We start from the raw sequence: 18,315 nt of genomic DNA, 5'->3' as shown, positions 1-18,315 counted from the left end.
ACTCCCCAAGTATCCGCATTATCTCTGGCATCCCCTCCGCAGGGTCTGCCACATACACCAATAAATCGTCCGCGTAAAGAGATACCCGGTGTTCCGCTCCTCCCCTGAGTACTCCCCTCTATTTCCTGGAACCCCTCAATGCTATTGCCAGGGGCTCAATCGCCAGTGCAAACAATAACGGAGACAGAGGACATCCCTGCCTCGTCCCTCTATGGAGCCGAAAATACGCAGACCCCCGTCCATTCGTGACCACGCTCGCCATCGGGGCCCTATACAGCAGCTGTACCCATCTAATATACTCATCTCCAAAGCCAAATCTCCTCAACACCTCCCACAAATAATCCCACTCCACTCTATCAAATGCTTTCTCGGCATCCATCGCCACCACTATCTCCGCTTCCCCCTCTGGTGGGGGCATCATCATTACCCCTAGCAGCCTCCATATATTCGTATTCAGCTGTCTCCCCTTCACAAACCCAGTTTGGTCCTCATGGACTACCCCCGGGACATAATCCTCTATCCTCATTGCCATGACCTTGGCCAGAATCTTACTGTCTACATTTAGGAGGGAAATAGGTCTATAGGACACGCATTGCAGCGGGTCTTTCTCCTTCTTTAGGAGAAGCGATATCGTTGCCTCCGACATAGTCGGGGGCAGCTGTCTCCTTTCCTTCCCCTCATTAAAGGTTCTCATCAGTATCGGGGCAAGCAAGTCCACATATTTCCTATAAAATTCGACTGGAAATCCATCCGGTCCCGGGGCCTTCCCCGCCTGCATACTCCTAATTCCTTTCACCACTTCCTCTATCTCGATCTGTGCTCCCAGTCCCACCCTCTCCTGCTCCTCCACCTTAGGAAATTCCAGCCGGTCCAGGAAGCACATCATTCTCTCCTTCCCATCCGGGGGCCGAGCTTCGTATAAACTTTTATAGAATGCCTTGAACACTCCATTCACTCTCTCCGCTCCCCGCTCTATCTCTCCTTCCTCATCCCTCACTCCCCCTATTTCCCTCGCTGCTCCCCTTTTCCTCAATTGATGGGCCAGCAACCTGCTCGCCTTCTCCCCATACTCATACTGTACACCCTGTGCCTTCCTCCACTGTGCTTCTGCAGTACCCGTTGTCAGCAAGTCAAATTCTATGTGTAACCTTTGCCTTTCCCTGTACAGTCCCTCCTCCGGTGCCTCCGCATATTGCCTGTCCACCCTCAGAAGTTCTTGCAGCAACCGCTCCCGTTCCCTACTCTCCTGCTTTCCTTTATGTGCCCTTATTGATATCAGCTCCCCTCTAACCACTGCCTTCAGCGCCTCCCAGACCACTCCCACCTGGACCTCCCCATTATCATTGAGTTCCAAGTATTTTTCAATGCACCCCCTCACCCTTAGACACACCCCTTCATCTGCCATTAGTCCCATGTCCATTCTCCAGGGTGGACGCCCTTCTGTTTCCTCCCCTATCTCCAAGTCTACCCAATGTGGAGCGTGATCCGAAATGGCTATAGCCGTATACTCCGTCCCCCTCACCTTCGGGATCAACGCCCTTTCCAATACAAAAAAGTCTATTCGCGAATAAACTTTGTGGACATAGGAGAAAAACGAAAACTCCTTACTCCTAGGTCTACTACATCTCCACGGGTCTACTCCTCCCATCTGCTCCATAAAATCTTTAAGCACCTTGGCTGCAGCCGGCCTCCTTCCAGTCCTGGATCTCGACCTGTCCAGCCCTGGCTCCAGCACCGTATTAAAATCTCCCCCCATTACCAACTTTCCCACCTCTAGGTCTGGGATGCGTCCTAGCATGCGCCTCATAAAATTGTCATCATCCCAGTTTGGGGCATATACGTTTACCAAGACCACCGCCTCCCCCTGTAATTTGCCACTCACCATCACGTATCTGCCCCCGCTATCCGCCACTATGGTCTTTGCCTCAAACACAACCCGCTTCCCCACTAGTATAGCCACCCCCCTGTTTTTCGCATCTAGCCCCGAATGAAACACCTGCCCCACCCATCCTTTGCGTAGTCTATCCTGGTCTATAAGTTTCAAGTGCGTCTCTTGTAACATAACCACGTCTGCCTTAAGTTTCTTAAGGTGTGCGAGTACTCGTGCCCTCTTTATCGGCCCGTTCAGCCCTCTCACATTCCACGTGATCAACCGGGTTGGGGGGCTTTTTACCCCCCCCCCTTGTCGATTAGCCATCCCCTTTTTACAGCTCCTCATCCGGTTCCCACGCAGCTGTGTCCCCCCCAGGCGGTGCCGCCCCGCCCACCCCACCCAATTCCGGCTCCCCCCTCTCCCCAGCAGCAGCACCCTAGTAGCTCCCCCCTCCCACCCACCCCCGCTAGATCCCCCACTAGCGTAGTTACACCCCCCATGTTGCTCCCAGAAGTCAGCAAACTCTGGCCGACCTCGGCTTCCCCCCGTGACCTCGGCTCACACCGTGCGACGCCCCCTCCTTCCTGCTTCCCTATTCCCGCCATGATTATCATAGCGCGGGAACAAAGCCCGCGCTTCCCTTTTGGCCCCGCCCCCCATGGCCAACGCCCCATCTCCTCCACCTCCCTTCCTCCCTCCACCACCACCTGTGGAAGAGAGAAAAGTTACCGCATCGCAGGATTAATAACATAAAACTCATCTTTCCCCCCCTCTTCGCCCCCATACTCGCCCCACCACTTTGTCTCAAACGTTCTTTTTTAATAACCCGCTTATTCCAGTTTTTCTTCCACAATAAAAGTCCACGCCTCATCCGCCATCTCAAAGTAGTGGTGCCTCCCTTGATATGTGACCCACAGTCTTGCCAGTTGCAGCATTCCAAATTTTATCTTTTTGTGAAGCACCGCCTTGGCCCGATTAAAGCTCGCCCTCCTTCTCGCCACCGCCGCACTCCAGTCTTGATATACGCGGATCACCGCGTTCTCCAACCTACTGCTCCGAGTTTTCTTTGCCCATCTAAGGACCATCTCTTTGTCCTTAAAACGGAGGAATCTCACCACTATGGCTCTAGGAATTTCTCCTGCTCTCGGTCCTCGCGCCATCACTCGGTATGCTCCCTCTACCTCCAGCGGACCCGCCGGGGCCTCCGCTCCCATTAACGAGTGCAGCATCGTGCTCACATATGCCCCGACGTCTGCTCCTTCTGCACCTTCAGGAAGACCAAGAATCCTTAAATTATTCCTCCTCGCGTTATTCTCCAGCACTTCCAGTCTTTCCACACATCGTTTATGGTGTGCCTCGTGCATCTCCGTCTTCACCACCAGGCCCTGTATATCGTCCTCGTTCTCGGCAGCCTTTGCCTTCACGACCCGAAGCTCCCGCTCCTGGGTCTTTTGCTCATCCTTTAGCCCTTCGATCGCCTGTAATATCGGGGCCAACAGCTCCTTCTTCATTTCCTTTTTAAGTTCTTCCACACAGCATTTCAAAAACTCTTGTTGTTCAGGGCCCCATGTTAAACTGCCACCTTCCGTCGCCATCTTGGTTCTTGCTTGCCTTCCTTGCCGCTGCTCCAAAGGATCCACTGCAATCTGACCACTTCCCTCTCCTTTTTCCATCCGTTTCCAGGGGGGATTCCCTTCTGGTTTACCGCACAGTGCTTCTAGCCGTTAAAATTGCCGTTGGGGCTCTTATTAAGAGCCCAAAAGTCCATTCCACCGGGAGCTGCCGAAACGTGCGACTTAGCTGGTCATCGCCGCACCCGGAAGTCCAGGCAGTGATTAATGAGGTTCCGCATGGATCAGTGCTTGGGCCCCAGCTATTCACAATATACATCAATGATTTGTACGAGAGAACCAAATGTATTGGGCTAAATTATCCGCTTCCCAACACTGGCAGCAAGAATTGCGATTGGGCGGAGAATACATGCAAATGTAAAATCAGGATTTGCGCCCGCCATCGATCCCGACGCCATTCTCCCATCCTCCACTGACGGCGTTTGCGCCCCATGCCAATAGACCATGCAAAACCGTTGTTTGCATGGATTTAAATCTAATTACTGGGTTGTTCCACCCCTCCGCAATGCTCATCCCTCTCAGGCAGAAGTCACATGGGCGGAAATTGGTGCAAGTATTGACAAGCAGGGACTGGGTGCCATGGCAGTTGAGGGGTGCAGGAAATTGTCAGGCTTGCTGGGTTGGGGGGGAGAGGGGGGTGGAGGAGAGGCGGTGGCTGCCTAAGCCCGGGGGTGTAGCAGAGAACAACTTGGTGTCAAGTCCGTAGACACAGGGTGTTCCCCTCGTGATTGTGGTGGCCTGGCTCAGACTTCCGTTGCTGCAGTATGTGATTCAAATGCACCCCTCTGGTGCTACACACAGCCTCCTTGCTGCTCACTGCTGTCCTGTGAATGTTCACAGAGCCTTTGGTGATGTGGGAGCCCACCCAGGCTGCCTCTCTGGAAACCCTCGTACCCCAGCGGTATCAGGGGATGGGTGTGGCCATGCTCAAACATGGCCCACCAGGTGTTGGCACTCCTCCATGCACTCCTCAAAAGTGCAGAGGAAGCAGGGGATTAGCAGAGCTCAGACTGACCAAAGGTGGCTCTTCTCCTCATTGGCATTGAGCTCTGAGTCCACTTCAGACTCCCAAAATTGACTGCAATGAGTGTGTGGTGAGTGGAGCGCCTAAAAGCAGCTCCAGCTTGTCATGCTTTTTAGCGCTAATTCCAGCTCCAGTGGTTACACTGCCCGCTGGGGTGGGAATTGCTTCCAATTCACACCGGTACAGTGTTGGTCCATTTGCATGTCCTGAATCGGGGAACAAATAGCACCCCTCATGTAAACGCGAATCACATGTTATTCAGTTCCGGTGGGAACGTTTTGGGCGGGATGCTCCTTTGCCCAATGCCGATATCGTAATTGGCTATCGGGCAGAGAATCCCTTTCGGCGCCAAAATTGTGGATGGCGCCTGTTTTTGGTTGATCCGCGCCCTCGCATAATCGGGGAGTACGACGAACGCCGGCGGGGTGGCCTCAGGACGCCCACCCCCGAGGCTTCGCCCCCCAATGGACCGACTTCCCGATGGCGCGGGACACGTGTGCTCTGAGTTTTAGTCAACCTCGCATGGCGGCTGCGGACTGTATCCAGCGCCACCACAGTCTTGGGGTTGGCCAGAGGGGACTTCGGCAGGGGCTGGTGAGGGCTGGTCCAGGGATGGCGAGGGGGGGTTACAGGGGGGCACTGTGTGGCAAGCTGAGTCCGCGCGCGGCTGGCACCATGTTGTACGGCACGACCGCTGCAGCGGTTAAAAAACACCGATTTAAATAGTAATCTGCTGTGCTGTTTCTCTGTCCAAAGTAGAAAATTTTGCATTTCTCCAAATTATACTGCATCTGCCATGTATTTGCCACTTAATCACCATGAAGCCACTTAACATCTTCTGCACCACACACCTTCCCACCAAATTTCATAACCTCAGCAGACTTGGAAATATTGGGCTGAATTCTCAGCTTGGGAGAAGGCCCGGATTCTCCAATTTTGAGGCTATGTCCAGAGGAAGTGTCCAGTTTCCGATGGAAAAGTCGGTGCCGCCCCCACACTAATGCTCCGCCCGGTGGCGGGCAAGCACTGCACCACGTAAAACTCCCAGCATTGCTGACATGAACGGCCGGAGAATTGGCGGGTCCGTGGCCGCGCATGCGCATGGTGGTCCCCCTCCTCCCCCAAGTACCGGGGGGGGGGGGGGTGAACCGACCCGCCCGCCCCCCCATGAAGCCCCTAACAAAAGGAACCCCCCCCCCCCGAGAACCTTTAGCTAAAGGGACCTCCCACCACCACCACCAAACCCACGCCAAAAAAGACACCCCTGTCTGGAAGATGGAGAGCAGTGCAAACAGAGGCAGTGAAAGAATTGCTACTGGAACACTCACCTTTGCCTACAGTGAGGTCCACCGCGTCAGGCCACATTTGTCCAGTGGATGCAAATGGGTCTTCCGGCTGGTACGTTTGCAAGAACCCCAATTCCGCCCCAAGTGCAGAGGGCGGGGGGGGGGGGGGGGGGGTGCAACAACCAATCACATTTTTGCCCCTTTATGTACCGCACCGGGAACCCAGCAGTGGGGAATGGAGAACTTCCAAAGTTGATGTTTAGTTTCCTACCATTTCCTTATTATCCATTTAAAACTTCCCTTCTCTGCCTGTAACGGACCCACATTTGTCTTTGGTAATCTTTTCCGTTTCACATACTAACGGAAGCTTTTACAGTTTGCCTTTGTCTCACGTTAGCTTGCATTCATATTGGGCTCGAGTGAGGCATCCCCCGGACTTCCCGGCAGCCTTTACGTTTGCGAGATCTACCGAGATCTCACGAGGCATCGGAATGAGAACCCCATTCTAAATAGGCATGATCAAATGACGCATGCCTAAGTAGGGTTCAAACCTACTTGGATGAGCTTTTCCGGTGTCTGCCAGCCTCCCGTGATATACCGGCCTCCCCAGGGAGGCTGCAGCTGAGCATCGTTCAGTACCGGTCCACACAAACGTGGATCAGGTTGGGAGGGTAGCCAGTGGGGGTCCTGAAAGGGAGGCCTGTAAGGGGCATGGGGAGTCTGTAGAGGGGGGCCCCAGGAACCCCATTGCAGGGTTTCATCACTTGAGGTGGGGGGGGGAGTAATGCCCATTTGTGTGGGGGTGACATTGCCCATGGGTGGGGGTAACCCACAAGCCCACTTAGAGAAAAGGGCACCCTTCAGCTCCCCAGTGATTTTCAAGTGTAGGGTAACCTGGTGAGAAACTCCCCAGGGCCCAGAAAAGTGACTAAGTGTCATTAAATAGTGGTGGAGAACTGGGAAACTTCCAATCAAAGCCCACCACGAATAACACTTGGAAAATTTTCCATTAGATTGCACCCACTACTCTTGCCTTTCTTGATCAATTTCTTGTTCCTCCTTTGCTGGATTCTTAGCTGCTCTCAATCCTTGGGTTTACATAAATTTACAGTGCAGAAGTAGGCCATTCGGCCCATCGAGTCTGCACCGGCTCTTGGAAAGAGTACCCAACTTAAACCCACGCCTCCATCCTATCTCAGTAACCCAGTAACCCCGCCTAACCTTTTTGGACACTAAGGGCAATTTATGGCCAATCCACTTAACCTGCACATCTTTGGACTGTGAGAGGAAACCGGAGCACCCAAAGGAAACCCACGCAGACACGGGGAGAACGTGCAGACTCCGCACAGACTGTGACCCAAGCCGGGAATCGAACCTGGGATCCTGGAGCTGTGAAGCAACTGTGCTAGCCACTGTGCTGCCGTGCTGCCCACTTCTGGCAACTTTGAGCCACTTCCTTTGATCTAATGCAGTCTTAAACTTCTTTTGTTCGCCACTGTAGATTCACCTTTCCTGTTGGCTGCTTGTTTCTTAGAGGAATGTATGTTTGTTATTTGTGTGCCCCATTTCAGGACTGTTCCGAATTCGAGGCCAGTTTGAATCTGAGCAGCAACCCTTATTTACACCTGCAAAGCAAGCACTGTGATTTATTATGTAATACAGATTATAATGGTCTGCTTTCTGCCTTCCCACCTTCAAACATCCTTACATAATAGAGCACATTAGTGTGCAGCAAATTAAATGTTGAATTTTAGATCAAAGTTTTATTAAATTCATTGAAAAATGTTACTGAATGGACGATGAGCAACATTTCCATTGAAGATGGAATCGACCGTTCTGTGTAATTTCACTTGAATGTAATATTAATGAGTGCTTCCACCCATAAGCCGATGATCATAGCTTCAGGTATTCTGCTGGGATCAAAGCAGTCTTTGAAGCCGTCTCTGCCCTACTCAAAATATATGCCAACCTATGCCAACCCTCCATACCTCGTGACGTGTAACGTGGTAGCAGGAACGATACTGTGGTTCTGTGTTATACTGTGCACTCTAAACTTTACACGGTTAGAATTATTTTTTAAATCTTGGATGTATTTTCTTAAAACATTGCATGTGCAGGTTGCACCAGTTGTAGCAGAGAGACTGGGCTGTATTTAATGCAGCCCTCCGGCATGGGGACTGTGGTAGCTAGGCCTGCTTAATCGCAGAAGAGGCCCCCACATCAGGCTCCTGCCGTTGAGAAAAGATCCCCGATTAAGTTGGAGGGTGGAAGGGACTGATGTGGGATTCCTGGCCGCCTGCAGCGGTAAGTCAGTTGGGCTTGTTAATGAGCAATTGACACTCATTATCCCTGAGCCTACTACCAGTTAATGGTGGCTTAGGGATTATTATGGGAGCCGCTTGGGCCTCCCACGACCTTGGAAAGCCACCCAGCAAACCCTGTTAGGTTTGCCAGCGGCCTCCTGGGGTGGGGGTGGGGTGCTTGATATCAGGCACTTTGGGCATCCGTGCTCAATTGAGGGACCAGGCATTGCAGGAGGGTGGCCCCTGAAAGCCACCTCTTCCCCCACCCCCCTCTCCCCCTTTTGTCTTTGAACTCCCTCTCCCACAAGCCCCATCCCACTTCACTCGCTTTGGGTCCCTCTGCGATCCTAGGCCTCATGTGATCAGAGTGTCACCAGCAACCACCGCTCCCACTGGTGGCATGAGGAGCAGTCAGCTTCGAATTGTCTGGCGGCTCTCCGCGGGCAGGACTTCCACTGCCCGGGAACCTCAATCTTGGAGAAGGCTCGTGGGTCACCCCGTGTGATTAAAGGTTCCACTTTTATTTTGAGTATTAATACTTGAAATTGGGCAATTGAATGCCAGAAAGACACTTAACTCTTTTCAGGTCTCCTCCACGGAACCGACAGTGGCTGAGAACAAGATGACTGGTGTAACACCACAGTGCTGTAATGTGATGTAACAACCCACCATTCCTTTCTTTTATTTTGTTGAGTGAGTAACTTTAATGAAACTCTGTCTATCTGTCTGTCTCCCACTCATCCTCAGTGCAGCCCAATAAGTTGCTTGTTGTGTTTCTTGCTGTAGCCAGTTGCTGGACGGAGCTTCGGATGATTTATTCTCCATTTGTCCTATCATCGTAGGAGAGAAAACGAAAAGACATGAGGTGGGATTCTCCGGTCCGCCAGCCGTGTTTTCCTGGGCAGCGGGCCCTCGCCGGCAGTGGGATTCTCCGTTATCTGGAGAATTCCATAATAATCCGTGCTAATGAGATTTCCCATTGTGTCCACCCCACACAACTGGGAAAACCGGGGGCATGGGGGCGCTGCTGGCAAAACGGAGAATCCTAACGGCAGAGAATTCAACCCATTGAGTTCACAATTGGTGATAAACTAACTAATTGGACACTTTCATAGAAACATCGATATAGCTGCAGAGAACAACACGCTCTAAACCAGCTTCCTGCCTGTGTATAATATGATGAGTGGTATGGACCACTATTGTTCCCAGTTCTGTGCCCATCAGCAGTACCTCTTTGACCAATGGCTGCACAGACTTTTTAATTAAATTTAGAGTGCCCAATTCATTTTTTCCATTAACGGTTATCGCTGCGAGCAGGGTTCGAACCTGCGCGGGGAGACCCCATTGGATTTCAAGTCCAACGCCTTACCCACTCGGCGATCACGGCACCACTTTTTCCAATTAAGGGGCAATTTAGCGTGGCCAATCCACCTACTCTGCACATCTTTGGGTTGTGAGCGTGAAACCCACGCAAACACGGGGAGAATGTGCAAACTCCACACGGACAGTGACCCAGAGCCGGGATCAAACCTGGGACCTCGGCGCCGTTAGGCAGCAGTGCTAACCCTGTGTTTGCATGGGTTTCGCCCCCACAACCCAACAGATTTGCAGAGTAGGTGGATTGGTCACACCAAATTGTCCCTAAATTGAAAAAAATGAATTGGGTACAGTAAATTTAAAAATTAAAAAAAACTATCGAGGGAGTGCAGTGAAAGTTTACCAGACTGATTCCTGAGATGGCAGGACAGACGTATGAGGAGCAATTGAGTTGGTTAGGATTACATATGCTGGAGTTCAGAAGAATGAGGGGGAATTTCATAGAAAACTATAAAATTTTGACAGGACTAGGCCGGGCTAGATGCAAGAAGGAATTTTGCGATGGTGGGGTGTCTAGAACCAGGGGTCACAGTCTGGGGTAGACCATTTGGGACTGAGATGAGAAGAAATTTCTTCACTCAGTGAATGGTGAGTCTGTGGAAATCACTACCACAGAAAGTAGTTGAGGCCAAAACATTATATGTTTTCAGGAAGGCGTTAGATGTAGCACTTGGGGGGCAGCATGGTGGCATAATGGTTAGCACTGCTGCCTCATGGCGCTGAGGATCCGAGTTCGATCCCGACCCCAGGTCACTGTCCATGTGGAGTTTGCACATTCTCCCCGTGTTTGCGTGGGTATCACCCCCATAACTGTGCAGGGTTAGGTGGATTGGCCATGCTAAATTGCCCCTTAATTGAAAAAAAAAGTAATTGGGTAGTCTAAATTTTTAAAATTAAAATAAAAGATATAGCACTTGGGGCAAAAAGGGTCAAACGATATGAGAGAAGGCAGGATCAGGCTATTGAGTTGGATGATCAGCCATCATCATAATGAATGGCGGAGCAGGGCTCAATGGCCTCCTTCCTCCTGCCTCAATTCTCTATGTTTCTCGTGATCTCCCACCGTGATCCCTGGTAGGTTACCTGGGTCATGTGACCATCTTAGCAGCTCGCCCCATAAAGGGGACAAACACCTCATTGTTGCAAAGTAATGTATTTCGCAAATGGTTTCTGTAGTGATATGCATCACTGTATATACACAAGGGGTTAAGGTAAATACACTCCAACTAGAGGGAGCACCAGAAATGTGTATATATACATAGACAAACAGGAAGTAGCCTCACTTCACAGGAACGGCAGCTGGTGAGCAGGACACAGACAGGCAGCTCAGATGTAACATAGTATAAGCGCTGGAGAGAGAACAAACTCATAGAAATACAGCATCTACTTCAACTGTAAGACTACGAGCTTTATTCAGACACAAGGAATAATACATGGTACCAGGTGACTTCAGAACGCTTACTGAAAAAGTTACACAAGATGCAGACAAAGCAGGATTGAAAACAGAAGAAAACTCATACGTGGGGAGACTTCGCCTCGTCGATGAAACTCGTTGGAACTCCACCGCAGCTGAAAACAACCGGTAATTTAAGTCATAGATGGAAAAACTTTAAACAAACGTTCGAACTACATATCGTAGCTAATGAGTTGAACGCGGCCTCCGAAGAAACAAAAATAGTACTTCTACAGCAGGTCATGAAGCTAGAGAAATCTATAACTGCTTTAATTACTTGAAAGGTGAAGACAACACCAAATTAGAAGTAATACTTAAAAAGTTTGAAGATTACTGTAACACCAGTAACAATGCTGCTTTAAGACATTCAATGCTCAGAGACAAATTGCACAGGGAATGAGTGTTGCGAAACTCAAACAATCATCAGAACAGAAATGTTTAATGCTGGAAATCGCGATTGACAAGTGCAGACCCCAAGAAAAAAATAACTAAGTTTTTTACAAGAAAAAACGGCGAAAAAGTTCTTTTCCACAGGTCTGAAGAAGTAAAAATGGCGTCTGAGCACACTTTAAACAGCCCGGGGAACAAAGGACGCAAATCTGGGTCTGCGCATGCGCAGGAAACTGCAGCCGCACATGCGCAATTGAAAAAAGAGGTTTTGGGCGCAGCTTGCACATGTGCAGCCAAGACAATTGAACACCGTTCACAGATTGCGCATGCGCAGTTTACGAAAAAACGCACAGTAAAGGAAAATCGATCTACGCATGCACAATCGATTCCTGCGCTTTACGTCATGACGTCAGAGGCCCCAGACCACGTCCACTTAAAAGGGAAATGCCTGAAATTTGAAAAAAGAGTTTTAAAGCTACAAAACACTTTTTTTTTACCTCGAAAGACAGAACAATGCCTGAACTTCTACCAGCAGTTGAAAATAACCTCCGCAGCACCCTGGAACAATCAGTCTGCACCACCCAAAGTGACGAGCACAATGACAAATCCAAAACCAAAGAAGTGTTGCACTATTTTAAGTGTTGGTGGCCTGTATGTGTTCCACGGATCCAGAGCACCCAACACATCAAGGCGGTGTCCTGTTACTTTATATCCCTTTATTTAGCTCAACCTGCTTCTCAAATTATGACCTCTCACCTCGTGCTTTTAACCAATTCAAAACTTACTTCTTTCCCCGATATTCTCTTTTGTGAAAATTGAATCAAGGGTTAATTATCCCCACAATTTCCACTTCTTGTCCACTTACTCCTCTTCAGTAGCATCCCAGCTCACATCGAACAATTCTCTTTTCAACTGAGAGTTCTACGCGTATTGACACTCTTGAATTTCCTACATAGGAGCTCCTAGCTGCCTTATTTCTGTTTGCCTTTCCAGGAAAACCTGACTCTGGATTTGGAGTGGTTGGTGGAAATGCTGCCTGCCAATACCTACTTGCTACTACTCTACCAAAGAAAGAGAGAGTCAGCCCCTGGCCTCTTTGTAAATGCAGCGGAGATGGGAACGCTCTGGTTGGGAAAATCAAAGTTGCAGCTCTGTGCTTTATATCAGACTTTGCAGTGGTGCTGCCTGTGATGGAGCAGTTTGAAAGAGCTGAGATTTCATGAGCTTTGATCTTTACACAGAAAGGAAAACTTGCATTTATATAGCACTTCCAATAACCAACAAAACCCTCTCAATTTTTTGTGTTGTGCAGGCCTTCACTTTTACTTGCAGAGCCATGCACGTGTTAGCGTAAAGGGGCCGAATGGTGTGTGACCTGTGTGGCAACTTTCAGGTTGTTGCACAGCTTAGAGATAACCATTGTTCAAAAATTCACAATAACCCAAAGTGCTTTGCAACCAATAAAGTATTTTTAAAGTGTAGTCATGTAGGAGGAGCAGCAGCCTATTTGTGCACAGCAAGGTGCCGTGAGCAGCACTGTGATAACGATCCGATTATCTTTATTAGAGGTGTTAATTGAGGTGCAATTATTGATCAGGAAACGAGGAATTACTTCACTGCTTTGCTTCAAACTAGTGTCATGGATCTTTTGCATCCACCTGAGAAGGGAGACTAGGGGGCTGGGTGTTTTGGGGCTGGCAGGTTCTCGCCCATCAGTTCTATGGGCTTCCCTGGCAGTGGAAATCCTGCCCACTGTGAGCTGCCAGCTGGCAGCTACTTGCCACCGTTAGTGCCAGCAGACGCGGTGGCTGCTAGCAGCACTGCATCCACCAGAGGCCATAGACCATAAGGCATAGGAGCTGAATTAGGCCACTCGGCCCATTGGCTCCACCATTCAATCATGGTTGACATTTTTCTCAAACCCATTTTCCTGCCTTCTCCCCACAACCTCTGGTCCCCTTATTAATCATTAGCCACTTTCCAGTCCTCTGGGACCCTTCCTGCCTCCAGTGATTCCTGAATGGTCACCACCAGTGCCTCCACAATCTCCTCAGCTCTCTCTTTTAGGACCCTGCGGTGTAGTCCATCCGGTCCAGGTGATTTATCCACCTTCAGACCTTTCAGTTTCCCCAGAACCTTCTCCTTAGTGATGGCCACTACTCACACCTCTGCCCCTCGATTATCCTGTAGCTCTGGCATCCCACTGGTGTCTTCCACCGTGAAGACTCATGCAAAGTAACTATTCAGTTCTTCTGCCATTTCTTTGTTTCTTATTATTACTTCTCCAGCCTCATTTTCCAGCGGCTCAATGTCTATTTTTGCCACTCTCTTACCTTTTATATATTGAAAAAAAACTCTTCCTATCTCCTTTTATATTACTAGCTAGCTTGCACTTATATTTCATCATCTCTTCCCTTATTGCTTTTTTAGTTGTCCTTTGCTCGCTTTTAAAGGCTTCCCAATCCTATGGCTTCCCACTAATCCTTGCCACTTTGTATGCTGTCCTTGACTTCCCTCGTCAGCCATGGATGTCTAGTCCTCCCCTTATCATTATGGGATCCCAGCCCAATGGTCAGTGAGGGTGGAGTGTGGGAGGGGGTGGTCAGAGGCAAGGGTAAGGGGTGGCTTCCAGCCGCCCCTTCCCCTTTCCAATGCCGTGGCCCCAGATCAGGCAAAGAGTGAATGATAACAAAGAGGTTGCCAGGCGACCTACTGTGGGTTAGCAAAAGTCTTGCAGCTCCTGTTAAACCCCTGTTAAACCTCTAAATTGTGGTGGGCTCAGGGACAATGGGTGTCAATTGGCTCATTAATGACCCTAATTGACATCCCGCTGAAACCGGCTGGGAATTCCTCCCCCCCCCCCCCCCCCCCCCGCCCCCGCCGTCAGTCTCTTCCACCCTCGGACCTGACAGGAGGAGGTTCTCCCTCCGCTGGGAGCTGCGGCGAAGCTGGGCCCGGCACCCAGGATTCTCGTCTCGACAGGCTGAATTAAATCCACCTGAGACTTTGGTTTGACGTTTCATCCATTAGTCAGGGGCCCCCAACAGTGCAACACTTTCTCAGTAACATGCTGGAGTGTCCGCCTAGATTTTCTGTTCAAATTTGTGGAATGGCTTCTGGCTTGTAGACAAAAGTGCAACCGACTGAGACATGGCTGGCACAGTGAAAAACGTGCTGTAACCAGAGGTGTTAGTTGCATGGTAACGGTACTATGAACCAAAAAGCTCATTGTCATTTTTTTTCTCTCCTTTTCCAGAGCTTCAGAGATCTTGTTTAAACCGGAGCTGATTGGAAGAGACCATTATGGAATTCATGAGAGTCTTCTCCGCGCCATAATCCTCTGTGATATAGACCTGAGACAAACCTTTGCTGCAAACATTATTCTTTCGGGTATGTTGGCTGGCCACCTGCTTCAAAAGAAACTGGAAATTGAACTGCGTAGCTTAATATGGGCGTCTGAAGATTTTGTTGATTTCGCTTACCTAGCATTCTCAGTGAAAATGCTTGGCAGGACTTTTCTTGCTATAAAGCAACCTTTCAGCAGCTCATGGTAGCGATGCATTTCTTATTTCTATTAGTAAGCTTATGGAGAACAATGTTAAAGAGTAGATAGAGGGTCTGAAAACAGAGGTGACTCCATCACTCTGGTTAGAGATTTAGGTTGAATTGTCTGTCTGTTCCACTGAATATCATTGTCATGTTCCAAGACTTTATGATCATTTTTTCAAAAGAATGGATTTGGCAAAGGAGCTACTGATAATGCTGGGATTTGGTAAAGTGAGTTCCAGTCAGGGGTACCAAGTCAAAAGGTAATAATAAAAATCTTTAGTGTCACAAGTACGCTTACATTAATACTGCAATGACGTTACTGTGAAAAGCCCCTAGTCACCACATTCCGGCACCTGTTCGGGTATATGTTAAACAGAAGTTATTTTTTTCCCCATTTACTAAAACTATTCGTTTGTTGAGATCATCGAAAAATCCCTCTTATCCTCTATGTTGGAAAACTCTTTTGATCTCTGATTGCTCAGTTCCAGAAACGGGATATGGAGAGGGACATGGGGAGGGCCGAGTCTAGGTTTTTCAACAGAGACATTGCTGGGACAGAAAGAATCCAAAATAGGTAGACGCTAAAAGTCAGAATTTCTTAAGGTTCATTTTTTATGGGATGTGGGCATCGCTGTCTCGGCCAGCATTTATTGCCCATCTCTAATTGCCCTTGAGAAGGTGGTGGTCAGCTGCCATCTTGAACCACTGGAAGCTCTGTTGTGTAGATACACCCACCATGCTGTTAGGGAGGATGTTCCAAGATTTTGACCCAGTGACAGTAAAGGAAAGGTGATATATTTCCAAGTCAGGATGGTGAGTGGCTTGCAGGGGAACTTGCAGGTGGTGAGGTTCCCAGGTATCTGCTGTCCTTGTCTTTCTAGATGGTAGTGGTCGTGAGTTTGGAAGGTGTTGCCTCAGGAAACTTGGGGAGTTCTTGCAGTGCACACGTCTGCCGCTGTTTGTCGGTGGTGGAGGAGAGAGTGAGTGTTTGTGGAAGGAGTGTCAATCATGCATGCTGCTTTGTCCTGGATGGTGTTGAGCCTCTTGAGTGTTGTTGGAGCTGCATTCATCCAGGCAAATGGAGAATATACCATCATACTCCTAACTTGTGCCATTTAGATGGTGTTTAGGCTTTGGGGAGTCGGGAGGTGAGCTACTTGCCACAGAATTCCTAGCCTTTGACCTGCTGTTGTAGCCACAATATTTATATGGCTAGTCCAGTTCAGTTTCTGGTCAATGGTAACCTGTGCAATGTTGATGGTGGGTAATTCAGCAGAATGCACATCTAGCAAGATGAATAACTGAAGTGTAGCTGACATAGCACCTTGATTATTTTTGTTAACATAATAAATTGTATCAATTGAACTAAATAAATCTCATCAAGATTGTTCTGCACATTCACCCAATGGCAGAATAAAGCAGTTAAACAAGTTGATAGCATACCAAGATGACACCAGATGGACCGAGACCCGGTTCAGAGAGATTAAAGAAATGTACATCCCTACATAAAAACATATGCTTCTGCAAGCCTGCTCTGTTATTTGATATGATCATGGCTGATCCTCTGTCTCAACATCCCTTTCCCACTTGCTCTCCATAGCCCTTAATTTCCTGAGTGACTTGAGACGAAGATATCAGGTTCAGGTCACAATTCAGGACCCATTGTAATTGCCAGGTCATGATATCAGGCTATGGGAGTTGGCTCCCAATAGTTGGAAGACATTCAGATCACTTATGGGAGCAAATGACAACCCTAAACCTGTAAAACTGTCTGTGGCAGACATTAATTTGTAATAAATGCATTACTTAACATTGTCCACCAGCTTGGGTCTCACTCCCACAACTCAAAGATGTGCAGGGTAGGTGGATTGGCCATGCTAAATTACCCCTTAATTGGGGGGAAAAATGATTGGGTACTGTAAATTTTTTTAAAACACATTGTCCACTTCCTCAGCTCCATGCTTGGAGTAACCTATTTGAGCAGGTATGAGGTATTTAATTGCCCCTAACAAGTGACATGGTGCCCAGTTTTATTGTCACAGTATTTATTGAATGAGCCTGGGATTCACACTCTGCCTCTTTTAATCTGCTTCATCTGAAACCTTCTTGGGGCTGGTGTGTGTATGTGTTGTGTGTCCTACACTGTGTATTTTCCCTAAGCATTCACCCCACGTATCATCACACATAGAAGGTGGCTATTTGCCCCTTTGAATCCATGCAGGCTTTCTGATGACCAATCCAATCAATCCCATTCCCCTGCTCCATCCCCATTGCCCTTCAAGTTTATTGTCATCAAGTGCCCATCCAATTCCCTTTTGAAATCATTCATCATCCCTGCCTCAACCACCCTCATAGGGAATGAGTTACAGGTTATTACAGGAACAATTTGTCTACCATGACTTGGTGTGAATCATGTCACACTTCTCTGTATGGCGGCACAGTGGTTAGCACTGCTGCCTCACAGCAGCAGGGCCATGGGTTCAAATCCACACAGATAGTCATCCAAAGCCAGAATTGAACCCGGGTCCCTGGAGCTCTGGGGCAGCAGTGCTAATCAATATGCCACCATGCTGCCCTTGCCTCACGTCAACTTGCTGGCCAGTTCTCTTGCTACCATATTTCCATCTCCAGAGCCCCTAGCCTTCTTCCTTAATTCCCATGAATTCTATTCCCCTAACTCATTCCTGTGTTTCCTTATTGACTTCTCACACTCCTGCTGTAGTTTTATAACTATGCTTCCTGCCCATGTTACTTACTCTTACTGTGCTTGTGTATTTAATTCTCGCTTCCCTACCAGTGCACCTCTTTTCACCAGCATACAACACTCTTGGGGGTTTCACACCTTTCAGTTCCCAGGCCTCCCGTTTCCTTTAGCATTGTTTGGCATGTCAGAGGTTTCCTGTGATTATGCGAAATGCACCCTTTCATCCCGCAATGATCCCCCCCCCCCCCCCCCCCCCCCCCGCGCACACACACACAACAGTTTCCATCTCCTGTTCACAAGGTGCAACGCTGGAGCTGAGGGGATTTGTGGTGCAAGTTGCTGATGCTGCTCTCTGTAATTAAGTTTATCAACATGTTGAGGTAATGCAGAATTCATAGCCTGACGATTGATTCAAACCATCTTCTCACCATCTCATACTGTGGAAGAGCTACGGCCTTCAGTGAGTGCTCAAGTTATTCTGGTGTCAGCAACAGTAGCGTTTTGTTGAAATGGTCCATTTAAAAGTAGTTTTTAATGTTTTTTACAAAAGTTCTGGCAGCACAGTGGCACATTGGTTCGCACAGCCGCCTCATAGCGCCAGGGAGCCAGGTACAATTCCAACCTCGGGTGACTCTGTGTGGAGCTAGCAATGTCTTCCTGTGTCTGCGTGGATTTCATCCGGGTGCACCGGTTTCCTCCCACATTCCACAGATGTGCAGGTTAGG

At 48.9% G+C, this 18,315-nt stretch overlaps 1 protein-coding gene and 1 non-coding gene across 3 annotated transcripts in view; one reads left to right on the top strand and one right to left on the bottom strand.

Moving 5' to 3' along the window:
- Positions 1 to 18,315, top strand: part of LOC140410941 (uncharacterized) — a 165,748-nt gene that overhangs the window by 137,651 nt on the left and 9,782 nt on the right. For both annotated transcript variants that reach the window (XM_072499796.1, XM_072499795.1), the window contains one exon: positions 14,594 to 14,727. In XM_072499796.1, coding sequence (XP_072355897.1) covers positions 14,594 to 14,727 — 134 coding nt within the window. The remainder of the gene's footprint in view (positions 1 to 14,593; positions 14,728 to 18,315) is intronic.
- Positions 9,423 to 9,504, bottom strand: trnas-uga (transfer RNA serine (anticodon UGA)). Its single transcript has one exon. It is a non-coding gene; the product is annotated as a tRNA-Ser (tRNA).

The sequence above is a fragment of the Scyliorhinus torazame genome, chromosome 4 (genome assembly GCF_047496885.1).
Source record: "Scyliorhinus torazame isolate Kashiwa2021f chromosome 4, sScyTor2.1, whole genome shotgun sequence".
Taxonomy (NCBI): Eukaryota; Metazoa; Chordata; class Chondrichthyes; order Carcharhiniformes; family Scyliorhinidae; genus Scyliorhinus; species Scyliorhinus torazame.
This window is presented reverse-complemented; position numbering and strand designations above follow the sequence as displayed.